Source organism: Copadichromis virginalis, linkage group LG9 (assembly GCF_057382275.1).
Source record: "Copadichromis virginalis isolate Kocher_CV1m ecotype Utaka linkage group LG9, C_Virginalis_male_GT1.1, whole genome shotgun sequence".
Taxonomy (NCBI): Eukaryota; Metazoa; Chordata; class Actinopteri; order Cichliformes; family Cichlidae; genus Copadichromis; species Copadichromis virginalis.
In genome coordinates, this window is record NC_140626.1 from 24,833,787 (window position 1) to 24,848,303 (window position 14,517).

Here is a 14,517-nt window from a genome sequence, read left to right on the forward strand (position 1 = left end):
CACAGGTATGCACACATGGGTGTTCACAGACGCGGACTAAAGCTTTCTTGGCTGCTGCCTCAAAGCACACTGTGCGCTGTCTATCTTGCGTGCTGCACAATATCGTTTATTATTTAGTAAATATTGATATCTATGACTAGCTAGTTTATTGTGATGGTGCTTTGTTTTCTCTATTATTATGTTGCTCTTTGTTGTTTGCTGTCTCCTCTGTTTGTTTTTTTTGTTTGTTTTTTTTTTTTCTCCATACAGGTGACCCAGGAGTTCTTTTTTTTTTTCTCTCTCTTCCCCCCCCTTCTCACCGTCTCTTCTCCCCTTTGGTTTTCTTTCTTTCTCTCCCCCTCTTTCTCTCATTCATTCCCCCTGTCCTATTTATTAAAAAAAAAAAAAAAAAAAAAAAAAATGACAAAGGATGAACTGAAGCTCTGCCATCATGTAATGTCGCATACTGCTGTTTCTGATGTCATTTAGAAAAAAAAAAAAAAAAGATATTTAAAAAAAACAGTTTTGTTGATTAAAAAACACTATATCGGATTCATATCGGTATCGGCAGATATCCAAATTTATGATATCGGTATCGGACATAAAAAAGTGGTATCGTGCCATCTCTAAATAAAACATGAAAGCTAAGTTGGACAGAGGCTTCTCCCCACTTCTCCCAGCCATACTGTAACAAGAAAAGACTGGATTTTATTTGCTGCTGAGCTCAATCTGATTCTTAAAACTATTTATCCTGAGGCATCAATGTGAGCAGGAGTTGGTGTAATTATTTCACAAAGCAAACCCTCAAGAGAAATCTTTCTCACCACATTGAGCCTCTGATAGTGTTAGCTCGCTGCTAGCGGCTGTCACTAGCTAGTATATTGAATCAGACAGTGTGAGTGTTTACTGTAGTCATAAATGAATGCCTGAAGTCTCTTTAGGTTTAGATTAGGGTGAAAACAGCTTTTTCTCTCATCTGCAGGCACTGCTAGACATCTCTGCGTCTATAGCACATAGTAAACGTTTTATATGATGGCTGCAGTATGCTAATAAAATGACACAGGTTCTCTGCAGTGCAGTCATTTTAGAGCATAAAGCACAAATGAGAGTCATCTTGACGTCTTTTAAAAGATATTGTTAGAGTGGACCAGTGACGCTGGTGATGTGTGCAGCATGAAGCAGCTGAGCATCTATATAATCACAAACATGCTGTTTAGGAATATTTCTTGGGGGTGGGGTGGGGGGTTAAAAAAATTGCTTTTAGAAAACAAAAATTACAAATAAAGTCTTACTAAATGGTGTGTTTTTTATGATTTCTAAATTATGCCCTGAGAGGATTTCTAACGGTAAATTTGCAGTGAGTCTGCTTCGTATTGAGCAACAGTGACTCAAAGTTCAATGACCAAGTTTTCTTTTGAAGTTCCTCCCAGTTCTGATGATCCTGTAATACTGGATCATCAGACACTCGAAAAGGCAAGAAGAAAGAAGAGCTTGTGTTAAAGACCAGGAAGGATCTTATTTCTGTCCACAGTTTTCATTCTCCCACTAAAAAATTCACTTTCTGTACTGGTCCTCTGCTTCCTCAAAGACTGCTGTCACTTTCATTTCTCTGTCACCCCCTCGTTCCCACATGCCCTTATTTCTTTTTATACCCCCACTAAACCTGCCAAAATAGAGAAACTAAAAGTTTGGTGTTTTTTTCAGCTCACTTTAGCTTAAAGTTGGCACCTTCAGAAAAATAAGGGGCAGTGCTTGTGATTCACACCCCTCTAAGAACACAGCTGCTGATGATTTCAGGCTGATTCCCGTGTTTCGTCTCCTAGTGTTGCCAAACATGTGACAACGGCTGTGAAAGAGAAAATTATGTGGACATGTGTGTACAGTTTTGTGTTAACATATAGTGCAGAGTGTTTTGTATTAACTCGACTGAATCTGGTGGTTATTTGTAAGGCTATAGCCTGTTTACAGGTTATGTGCCAAGTTTTAATTCTTGGAGAGACTTTTTTTCATCCAACCTCGTGAAAAGAGAATATTACATTTGTAAATGAGACCATAATAAGGTTTGAGTTTATATACAAGAGAAAACTATAAACCATGTAGAATGTGAAACATAAGTTGATTTTAGTGAGCAAACAAACTCATTGCTATCCACCCAAAACACTAAGTGTGAAAATGTGACCTACAAACCAATGAGAGATGTTTTTTTTATCTATACAGTTTTGCAGACATGTGACATTAACTTGTGGAAGAGACATGCCTGTCTACAAACAGTGTCCAGCTACTCTCAGAGCTGTAGAGAAACTGTGAAAAGTCCAACACAAAGTTGAAAAAGTAGACTTTGCCCTCAGAGTAAAAGGTGTATCTTTTGAAAAGTGTTGGCTGCAGGTCTGAAGCCCAACTTTCACTTTGAAGGTGAATTTTCTCCATTTCTAGTTCAACCAGTTTCTTGTACAACCACTCGGCTAGTAGTTAGCGAGTATTTAAAGACCAACACGAAAAACGTTTGGTCACTAACCTAACCTCAGTTCTATGAAAGCCGAGTCAAGTGTCTCATTATGGGAAGTGCCCTCTGGAGGCAGCCTGCTAGCAACCAAAGCAATCAGATCAAGTTTTGGTGCAGCACCTTCTTTGCAACCAGTTTCGCCCCGTGAGAGCCAACAACCTCCAGGAACCACTGCCAACCAGTTGATAAATACACATTTTTCCATAAAAAAACTATAAAAAACCCGAAAGCCATAAATTTCACACCCAAGCCTCAACTCTCATGGCCCAGTACCAGGCTGTGGCCCGGGGATTGGGGACCGCTGACCTAGAGGAACTGCAGGTCTTGTTACTTGTCCAATGAGTTCAGTTTTCAACCCCAGACGTTTCTGCTTGGCTAAATCCTGAAACCACAAAACACATTCCCTGAAAACAAAACCTAAACACAACATAATTGCAAGAATCACCACAACACATAAAGTTGAACCCATCCAGTGAGTTCAGTGCAGAACTCTGCATACCCACTAAAATCATATTAATTATGAAGCAGACAGAACAAACAAGAAAGAGTATAAAAAAGGAAAAGTACTTGTACTATAGATAAAGTTAAATTCATTATTCAGTTTATGTAAGGCCATTGTTTGCATCTATGGTATTAGCCCTGAAATGTAGGCACTAAAAGCAAAGTGAGGATCCTTTTAAAGATAAACCAATGAATAGGTTTTTTTAGCAGTTAACTTTGTATAAAGTACAACAAAGGCAACAGAAACATAAAACCTGTCAAATCAATTTGTAGTGTGAGCTCTTGTAGCCCCCTCACTTGCATAGTTTTTCAAAGTGGTTGGCAGGTAGCATCATTCTTCGGTTGATTTAGGCTGTCTCAGTGTTTTCTGTTTCTTCACGTAATCCCACACAGACTCTATGATGTAGAGATCAGTGCTTTACAGGTGTCATACCAGATGTTCCAGGACTCTTTGTTGTTAAATTAATAAATAAAATAAATATCGCTGCATGTTTAGAGTTGTTGCTGCAGAGCTGCAGGGGTGTCTGACAGGTATTTGATGTTGGATAGAAATCTGAAACACTCAAAGTGCTTACATTTTATTTTTTGCACAGTAGTGAATCGGTTGTTTGCTATGGAGAGCCGTGTAATAGCTGCATACGACGGCAGGGTGATCACATAAATTTGCTCTTTTTACATAACACACGAGAAACATTTGGAATCAAATGTAACTTGGTTTGAAGGTGCATTTTAAAATTAATCCTCTTCATCCCTCATTATGTAAGACGGTTGCAAATTAATGCATATCTAGAAATACTGTCTCCTTGGAGAAGAACACTTGAGGTACACCACTTCAGGTGGCAGTAAGTGACAGGTAACTTGGAGTATTAATGTTTTAGCGTCAATAACCCTTATTTCCTTAATACATCACTTCTTCCTTCCAGTGCTGTAAATAGAAATTTTGCACATTGAGACTTTCCTTCCTTCATTTTCCCATACAAACAAATTACACTCATCAGTAAAGGTCAAATCTTTCATGGCCTTGTCTTCCCATCCCCTCCTAGTAAACCTTTCCTTTGGCTCCTGTGACTGCTTTAATGAAACACAAAAACATAAGAGAATCATCACCCGGCCTCCTGAAGCACTCTGTGTGATTTGGTTAAATAAACACTCACAGCAGAAACTGTGCATGCAGAAGGTCTGAGCTGCGATCAAGCAGAACCCCGGATAGTAACAACTGCCACATCAATAATGCAGACATGTCATTACTCTCAACAAGAAATAAAAAATGCCTTTTACCCTCCTGTCCTAGGTGTATTATTTTTCGCCTTTGATTCATATGCGTGTCATAAAAAAATCATATTTTAATATCGCTGGAAAAAATTCCATCCATTTTTCTTATTGTGAATTTCTTTTTTGCTGACTCAGAGAAAATAGTTTTGGGTTGCTTTTTAAAAAAAAACCCAAAACAACAAACACTTTTCCAAAGAAATATGACTTTGTGCCGACCCAGCAAACCTCTCCAGTCAACGTGACGACTGTATATTCCACAGCGCCTGTGGATGTGTGCGAGCACAGGCAAAGGATTGACGACCAAATTAAACGTGCATGTTGGGGGCAAAAAAAATGTAACTCGCCCATTAATTTATCTTTCTAAAATAGAGATTAACTGTCATTCATTATGATATATTAAATAATCTCAGTATTTTCTGCTAGATTCAGGTGGAACTTGTGTATTCTGTCTCTGGCTTCACGTTTTTCTGTTTTATCCTCAGTTACATTGACACAAAGGCATCTGCTGTGATGCTTATTCCAAGTGTCAGTACTGATAAATAATCAGAATTATAATATTTCTGACTGTCTGAGTCAAAACTGAATCAAATTGAATCGGGACCTTGTGAATCAGAATCGAATTGATTATAGAAATCAGTGACGATACCCAGTCCTAATCTGGGGTTTACAACAATAGAAATACACTTATTTGTGTCTTGGTAGTAGGAATGGTGCCAAAACCATTCCTGTGGACAAGGAAATACAGAAGATTTATACAGTGTAAAAATCCTAATAATGAAGCGTGACATGCAGTCAGGCCTGCAAAGTATTGCAATATCAGCCAAACAGTACAATGCTGCATGTGTGGTAATAAGCTGAACATAAACCATTTTCGGATACAAGCAGACAGAAAACAGATTCCACACTTCTCCAAAACGAGAGTTAGTCTTTCTTTTGTATCACATCCCATTAAATTTACACAAGGCATCAGGACAGACAGTCATGAGGTGACTAAAGCAATAAGTCTGGAGCAATAATGTGTTATGACCTTCTTTCAATGTTTCAGCCTAACACTTATACATTATGATGTGCAGAGTTGTAGCCCTGATAAAATATTCACTCGGGGCATCCGACAGCAGGAGAAGGTCCTGGTTAATTTAGAACATGCTGGCTGATGACTTGTGTGTAAACTAATCCTGAAATACTTCAGGGAGCAGGTAAAGAATTTGGCTCCCTGTTTGATGAGCAATCCCTTATAGCAATATAGGGGTGAGGAGCAGGGCTGCTCCTTGCTCCTGGTCAAGGGTTACCATGGGGACGGAGAAGAGGGTTAAAAGGGACGATGAAGGCGCGTCTGTCTCGGTTCACGGTGTCCTGATTGTTTTTGATTGAAGGAAAACCGAGAAGATAAGCTGCCACTGTGGTGATACTGTGCCTGTGTCCATTTCAACAATAAGCCTGGTCACTTTTTCTTATTCTTAAAAAGAATAACAAACATAAAAAACAACGTTGAATTTGTCATAATAATAGATGTTTGTTTGCTAAATCTCATATTTAGCTCATAAAGCTCCACTGCTATGTGCTGTCATGTTTCTTAATTGCAAACTTATTTTATTTTTTTAAACAAGTGTTCTTCAGTATCATAATAGCATTGACTTATACTAACCTTTAGATAGTAGCTCTTGTACTTGTTTCACACATCACATCCTAATGACTCTGGGGTCATAGACTGTAGATAAAGATGGGAGACACTGTGACGTCACGTGTTTGTTAATGAAAACCCTTTGTGAAGCCTAAAGCCACAACACTACAGGCTTACAGTCTAATGACAATCGCATGCAGCTAGCTATGGAGCAACACTAACAGTGATTATGATTTACAAAATGAACTTCACTTTCAAAACTAGAGGATGAGCCCATGAACTCAGCCACAAAGTGTTTACTGAGATCATCCTGGATGTATAGACCTCTATCCGGTGTTGCTTTGTTTTTATTTGGGGGGTTGGCCATTAAAGGAACATAGTTTTGATGGACTTCTTCTTTGCCTTCACTTTTCAGACCAAGCGGCCTGTGTTTTATACATCTATATCATTTCAAATCATAGATGGTATGGAACAGTTGGACATAGTGAAAGTGGCATCAACAACATTTGTTGTTTACTTCTATTCTGAAGCCTTCATTTTAGCTTAATGGCCAAAAGTGAACATATTTCACCCAAAGCTAGCTAAACCTGGTTGGCAAATTGCATCCATAGACTATATGGGTGCAGTTGTTATTCAAAGAATGCCATATATTATACATTACTTTTTTTAAAAGCGTTATTTAATTATTCGCTGGTGAAAGTAATTTGTTACTCTACTGGCATAATTACTAGTTAACAATACAAACCTAAGGCAAAGTAGGGGCAGCCACCTGCTGCAACTGGTTGGAGATGAGGGGAGGAAGACCAAACAACAGTCTACAGTCTCAATCCCTGTTCTAATCAGAAACACGAATATGATCTATTTTTTAGTGTTTAAGTTTGAATACAAAGCTGAAAACACAAAGCAAAATTGAAAATAATCTTAAAGAGACGATTTCTCCTGTTATTGGCAGAAACATGACTTCATAAGACCAGGCTCTGGCTGCTGGGCTGGGGTCAGCATATACTTATCTTTCTGCTAGCTTTGTACTAGCATGCTGTCTGTGCAGATGTTTGCATGAACCCCATCCACCTCATCCCTGCACACGTGCAGTAGGAAAAAGGGCATGTTTGCTGTTTTAGTTCCATCCTGCCATCATGATGAAGAACTTGCATATCACAAGTAACATCATAACTGTAACTGTAATGTGATTACTGAATTTGTATTTGAAATGCTCCAAAAGGCACCAACACCACAAACATGACTGAGAGGTCTAGGACCAAGGTCAGCGACTCCAATTATCTGAGGTCAGAGCTAGCCAATTGTCTCAGGAGCTAGCTGTCAGCTGGAGACCACAAAAATGCACAACATTAAGGATGAAAACAATATAAATGTTTACAGAGCTCACTCATTTATTAGCCATGAAGGATATAAGTAGCTACAGAGACTAAAACATTTTTACTGTGCAAGGCTCTAAACTTAGCTCTGCTGTAAACCTAGATATTTTAACATGAAAATCATGGGCACTGACTCGCTTTTCAAGCCAGCCTCTAGAGGCCATTCAAGCAGCAGTTTTCACTCTTCTACACTGGTCTAATTTTTCAGCCCAAGAGGCTGTCGCTTAATGACTATCTGTTGACTTTGAACAATAAGCATTAATCAATAATTAATCAGTAAGAATGTGCCGGACATGGATTCATTTAACCTTATTTCTAAAAATGCTCAGAAGAGAAAACAGAGTCTAACGCTGTTACAGCAAAGTTGTGCTATTAGCCTGTGGAGCTAGGCTTTGTTTTCTGTAATGAGAATTCATACCACCCACTGCAACAGTGTGGTTTAGTAACATGTTTAAACAGAGAGATTACTGGAGCTCTTTGGCAAAAGATTATTAAGCTACATCAGGTTTTGGACAGTGAGTCAGACAATACAGGCTTGTTGTTTTAAGAATTAATAAAGAAAATAGAGAAAATCACCAGCCTTGTTCTTGAAAAACGAACTGGAGCTCTGAACAAATCGAGATAACGGGCTCCTGGGCACTGAAATGTAGGCCACCCACCTCTCTTTACACAGAAGCTAAGCAGGAAAAAAAATGTCTTTTTGTAATCATTCTGAATCCCCTTGTGCCTATTTTGCATCTCTCTGTAGTCATTTTGTGTCTCTTTGTAGTTGCGTTATCAGTCTCTTTGTAGTCATTTTGCATCCCTTTGAAAGTTGCTTGACTTTCCTACAGGAAACATTCAGAGCTTTTTAACTGGTTCAGGTGGCTCCTGGGCATGTGGCCAGTGGGCTTTTTCAGTAATCCACCCATGGCTCAGACAACCAAAGCTCTTTTTTTCAAACCAAAGATTTAAGCTCCCATTTCATTGCGGACACTGGTTTATATAAGTGACAAATGCAGTCACTGAAAAGACTCTAACAACACAATCCCCCACACATAAACCCCTCTGCTGGCCATCATTTCAACCACAATAACACCCCCCACACCACTGGCTTTATGAGACTTTGTCATAAAGCCATGTTGTTTCGCAAGGGCAGCTGAGCTCACTCCTTTTTCTTCTTTTTTTTTTAAACGTTGCGCTGTCATGACAGCAGCTAACAATCCAGCTGCCGTGTGAAGTGTGAGATAAATGCTCTGCTCACGCTGCAGCCTTGTCCAGAAGAGCGGAGAGGAAGAAAGATACTTGTAGCGATCAAGCCTGAATGGTTCTCTCCATCTGTGTAATTGGTTGAAATGAGCTATGAGGACCACCTGCTGACTGTCATTCAGAGCTCTTTTACATGGAAACTGTGCCCAGTGTCAGAGAAAGAGGCACACAGGGAACGTTACCATCAGCCCTGCTCTGTAAAATTCCTCGGAGGAAATTAACTCCTGTGCATTACGAGATCGATTATATTGTGGTTGGATTATCTTGGCTCTTACTTTATGTAACTAAATATCCACAGCGAATGTTTAAACTGCATTCGACTGAGATAACGGCTATTTAGATAAGTGCAAATTTAAAATTAAAGCGATTGTTATGTTGTGCAGCTTCTTTGCAGCATAGCCAGTTTAAAACAGCACCAGTCAACATTTAAGATAAGCTGTAATAAATTTACATAAATTGTAATAACTTTCCCAAGAGTTGGCGAAAACCAAAACCTCGCTTTAAAGCAACATGCCCAAACACCAGCTCATCCCTCAGTGTTTGACTATGCAGCACCATATTTTCCACTAAAAAAGACCCACAGTAAGTAAAGTAAAACTTTAATTTATAGCATTTTTTTTAAAAACACGACAACAAATAGTTACCCAAAAGCAAGTTTAAAAAGGCGAGTAGTTTTCAGCTGCTTATTGAAGATCTCAGGCTCAGAGGGAGAAAGCTCCAGAGTCTGGGGAGCACACTGATGCAAAACGTTCCCACAGCCAGCAGAGCCTGATCACATGACCCCAGAGACCTGCTGGGGATGTATGGATGTAAAAGTTCACTGATGATCGCTGGTGCTCATCCATGCAGAGACAAAATCAGAATCATACAGCAGATCCTGTAGTTAATAACAAGCCACTGCAACTGAATTACCAACTTTAATACACATCTTTACTGCTTCTATAGGAATTAAGAGGGTCAGTAGCAGCCAGGTGTTAATAATTGAGATCATTTTCTTAACTGATCATCAGCAAGTGTGAGCGCCTCTATAAAAGGAGAAGTCTTGGCAGTTTGCTGATCTGGAGTATTCAGACCAATGTGTTTGGGGAAAAAAACCCGGGCACCTTGCAGACTCGATCATTAACTCCTCTGCATATCAAAATAATACAGTGTGAGACATCTAAACTGTGGCTGAAAGTGGGTCATAGAACAGGACAATGATCCCAAACACAGCACGAATCTACAACAGAATGGCTTAAAAGTAAAAGAATAAAAAGTGCTGCGGTCCATACCTCAACGTGACTGAAATGCTGTGGTGAGAAATGAACAAAGTTGTGTGTAAATAAAAGCCTGCAAACCTCAACGAACTGAAGCAACGTTGTAAAAAGCAAAAGAAAAAAAAGAAAAGGAAAAAAAGAGCCGGCCAAAATTCCTCCACAAAGATGCGGGAAACTGATAAAGCCAAACAGAAAACAATTCAAGTTATTACTGCTAACGGTGCTTCTACCAGCTACTAAATCATGAGGTGTACTTTAGTTCATTCACAGGACTGTAAAAAAATCCCTATGAACACTCCATTTTTTCACAAGGACTGTATTACTCATTTCTTATGCATATTCTGAAGGACAGAGTGCAGCCTTGTGTGAACCCGTGTTAATGTAAATGATATTAAACATGCTCCAAATTCACAAACCGTTCCCACTTTTACACCTTCATTTTCTCCTCTTAACACATTCAAGCTGTTATGTTTAAACTCGACTGCTACGCTCCTATTTATATTCCTATTTATTGTGCTGCATCTTATCATTACTGCAATCACTTATGTTCCACTTCTGGAGGTCACAAGCTTAATAAGTAAACCAGGGCAAGAAAATGAAAGATCGGCTGGGGTCTGGATTCATTAAAGGAAAATTCATTCAACAATCAACGGTAACAGCCTCAATAGGGCTTAATTAGTGCAGATGAAATCTTGGGTTTGTAATTAGTGCGTATTAAGCAAGGGTTGATTTGTTGCGCGGGAGGAAAAAAAAAGCACATTACATAAGTAAACTGCTGTTTTGTTAGCTTCCTTCTACTTCTACTGTGATTGTTTGAATACAAGATATCAATATCTATACAGCAGTTTTCCAGGGAAATGAGGGCAACAGCCATTTAATTCATTTCCTATTTTTACCAACTAACCAGGGGAATTTACTTTACAACCTTCTCTTCAATAGTTTGTCTGCTGCCATCCCATTAAGCCTCAAAATAAACCTAGGCTGAAGGTCATTGCTTGTTTTGGCCTTCACCCATCTTTTCATCTTTTTTCAGCCCCTTTTATGTCTTTGGGCCTTTAGCATTTATGCCCACCAACTGACGACAGCAAATCCTTCAGCCCACTCGTTCATAACGTTGGATGCAGTTAAGGTAATCCACAATGTAAATAAAATCCTCATTACTGTTACATAAATCTGTCACAGTCTCCTCTCTGCAAGTCTGCCCCCCCCCAACAGACGTGTGCATGGTCTGGCAGTCAATTACATCCCTTCACCTTCACAAAAAAAGAAGAAAAAAAAGCCCCCTCCACCATGGCAGGGGAGGCAGCAGAGCCCCGTATCTTTATCTGATCTTTATCCTCTCTCAGCAGCACGAATGGGGGGAGCTGTCAGTCTAAAACTCCAGCTAGCCAGAGCTCGCCAGAGTCCTCTTTAATGCAAAGCATCATCTCAACATAGACGCTGGTTAGGCAGTGAGGTTGAAAACGACAAGAAGTCAATCTCCACACGTTTGAGAGGAGGTATCCAACTGCAACATTATAAATATTCATGATGCACGTAAACAAATGGAAAATGTTTGATTAGGACTGATCAGTAAGGTATGAAATGACAAAAACAAAGCCTTCCTGGAATCATATTTTACACATGACCTGTTCACATATAACAGGAGAAACAGTGGCATTTATTAATGTCTCCCCGCTAACAATTGATCACACTCGTTTGGTTCTCCCTCTGGTCTGTGCTTCTATGTCACTGAGTTCAGAGGACATTAGTCATCTGCCGACCTACAATCAGACCACATTAAGGTTTCAGTCGTCATCAATAGTCCACCACCATCCATCCTCACTATATGTTTTATGCAGGTTCCTTCTGACCTCATATTAAGCGCCTTTTCTTCCCTCAGCCGCTGAACCCTGACACAGTCTCCTCTGCTCAGATCAATAGACTAGGACACAAACCCAAGGCACAAACATCAAAAAGTTTTCTGTGTGCTCCTTTCTCCTTTCATCTTCTTCTTTAAAGCAAAGAGATGGCAGCATATGGAGTGTGTCATTCTCAAGGACAGTTCAGTTCGTCGTGTGACCGGACTTGGCAGAACAAGATAGTACTTATGATTGCCTCTGGCCATGTCACTCCACTGAAGAAGATCTCTCCCCCTTAGTCCCTCAGCTCATTCCCTCTCGCATCTATTGGCTTCCATCCATCTTACTCTTTTCTCTCTCTCTGCAGGCTTCCATCCCCAAGTACTCGTTTCTTGAGTACATCCAGTTTATCGGTGGCCAACGCTTCTCTTAAGGCCCCGAAGAAGCCGTGATAGTGGGCTGTGTTGTGGATCATGAGTAGAACTCCAGCCAGCAGCTCATTGGTCACCAGCAGGTGGTGCAGGTACGCCCTCTGGTGGTTCTTACAGCAGTAACAGCCACACCCCTCCACCAGCGGCCTAAAGTCGTCCTGATACCTGGGCAGAAGTTCAAACACAGTTTGAGTTTAAGTAGAATTCATGAACAGGCATTATAAATGTAAATTAGGTCTTCAGCAAACACATGAAAGAAAAGAACTTGCAAACACTGCTACTTAGAAAACCCACTGGGGTATTACAATAGCTGCTACGAACCTTTTCTCTTTGAGGTTCATCTCAAAGGGTGTCATCTGTGTTTGATCATGACGATTAAGCTCGCCATTCTGCTGGCTCTCCCCTGCTGTCGCCTTCTCTTCGTTCAACTCCAACACTGCCAAAACATGCATGCATTGGTACGGTGTTATCTTAATAACAAACCGTGGGTAACACAGGAAGTCAAAGCTGTCCTCAACATGAAGAAGAAGGCTTTCAGGAGCAAAGTGAAGGAGGAGATGAAAGCAGCACAGCGGGAGGTGAAACGCTGCCTGAGGGAAGCAAAGGACACCTACAGGAGGAAGGTGGAGCAGAAGTTGGAGAGGAACAATATGAGGGAGGTCTGGAATGGTGTGAAAACCATCACAGGCCACAACACCAAGAAAAGCACAGTGGGTGGGACTGTGGAGAAGGCAAACGAACTCAACAACTTCTTCAACAGGTTTGACCAGCCCACAACCCCCCCACCCTCACCCTCACCTTCACTACAGAGTCCTCTCCCCACTCTCCTGCCTCCCTCGCTTCCCCCCCTTCCTGACACCATGACACCCCCCTCCTCCAATCCCTCTCTCAGCAGCAAGACATCTCCCCCCCTCCCCTCCTCCCAAACATCTCCCAGTGTCACAGTGGATCAGGTCAGGAGGCCTTTCTGGAAGCTTCGCCCCAGAAAGGCAGCAGGCCCAGACAAGGTGTGTCCTAGGATGCTAAAGGCGTGTGCTGCTGAACTTGGGGAGCCGCTACAACGAGTCTTCAACCTCAGTCTGCGACTGGGGAGAGTGCCCGCCCTATGGAAGACATCCTGCATCGTCCCGGTCCCCAAAAAGAACCGGCCCAATGAGCTGAATGACTTCCGACCGGTGGCACTGACGTCACATCTTATGAAGACTCTAGAGCGGCTCTTCCTCAACTTCCTCCGACCACAGGTACAACATGCCCAGGACCCACTACAGTTTGCATACAAGGCGGGTGTCGGAGTGGAGGATGCCATCCTGTATCTCCTACACAGAGCCCACTCACACCTGGATGGGGGAAAAGGCACGGTCAGGATCCTGTTTCTTGACTTTTCCAGTGCCTTTAATACCATCCGGCCCTGTATGCTTCAGGAAAAACTGAACAGGATGGAGGTGGACCCCTGCCTGGTGGCTTGGATCTCCGACTACCTCACCGACAGACCACAGTACGTCAGGCTGAAGGACATCACGTCTGACACAGTGGTCAGCAGCACAGGAGCACCACAGGGAACTGTGCTGTCCCCTCTTCTCTTCACCCTGTACACCTCTGACTTCTGCTACAACTCTGAATTATGCCATATTCAGAAGTTTGCAGACGACACAGCCATCATGGGGTGTATCTGGGATGATCAGGAAGAGGAGTACAGAAGTCTGGTGAGGAACTTTGTCGCATGGAGTCACACAAACCACCTGCAACTCAACACCTCAAAGACTAAGGAACTGGTTGTGGACTTCGGGAGGTCCAGAGAAGGTCCACTGCCGGTTCAGATAGAGGGGGAGGAGGTGGAGGTGGTCAACAAGTACAAGTACCTCGGGCTGTGGGTGGACGATAAACTGGACTGGTCATGCAACACAGAGCACCTGTATAAAAAAGCCCAAAGCCGACTGTACTTCCTCAGGAGGCTGAGGTCTTTTAACATCTGCAGGAAGCTCCTGAGGATGTTTTACCAGTCGGTGGTTGCTGGAGTACTTTTCTATGCTGTGGTGTGCTGGGGGAGCAGCACAGCAAAGAGGGACTCATCCAGGCTGGAGAAACTGATCAGGAAGGCTGGCTCTGTGGTCGGCATGAAGCTGGACACTCTGGTGACAGTGGCAGAGAAAAGGACATTAAAGAAACTGATGGACATTATGAACAATGCTGGGCATCCTCTGCACACGGCCATAAACAATCAGAAGAGTCTGTTCAGTGACAGGTTGCTTCTCCCCAAGACAAGAACTAACAGACTTAAAAACTCCTTTGTCCCACACGCCATCAAACTGTTTAACTCCTCTCTGGAGGGGAGAGGGAGGGGAAACAGGAGGACAAAGGAGGGGGGAACAACTAAGCTGTAGTGCCTCTTCACCTCACTGTACAATACCTTGTGCAATACTTTTTGTAAATAGTCAACAGTGCAATAGACTCAATACTTGAAATGTGCAATTCACTTGTATTTTTATTTT

At 41.6% G+C, this 14,517-nt stretch overlaps 1 protein-coding gene across 2 annotated transcripts in view; it reads right to left on the reverse strand.

The window, feature by feature from the left end:
- Positions 1-9,656: 9,656 nt before the first annotated feature.
- The window catches only part of qtrt2 (queuine tRNA-ribosyltransferase accessory subunit 2), a 16,138-nt gene continuing 11,277 nt past the window's right edge, over positions 9,657-14,517 (reverse strand). For both annotated transcript variants that reach the window (XM_085468371.1, XM_085468370.1), the window contains exons 7-8: positions 12,350-12,464; positions 9,657-12,193 (exon numbers count right to left, since the gene is read on the reverse strand). In XM_085468371.1, coding sequence (XP_085324497.1) covers positions 11,941-12,193; positions 12,350-12,464 — 368 coding nt within the window. In that variant the 3' untranslated portion in view covers positions 9,657-11,940. The remainder of the gene's footprint in view (positions 12,194-12,349; positions 12,465-14,517) is intronic.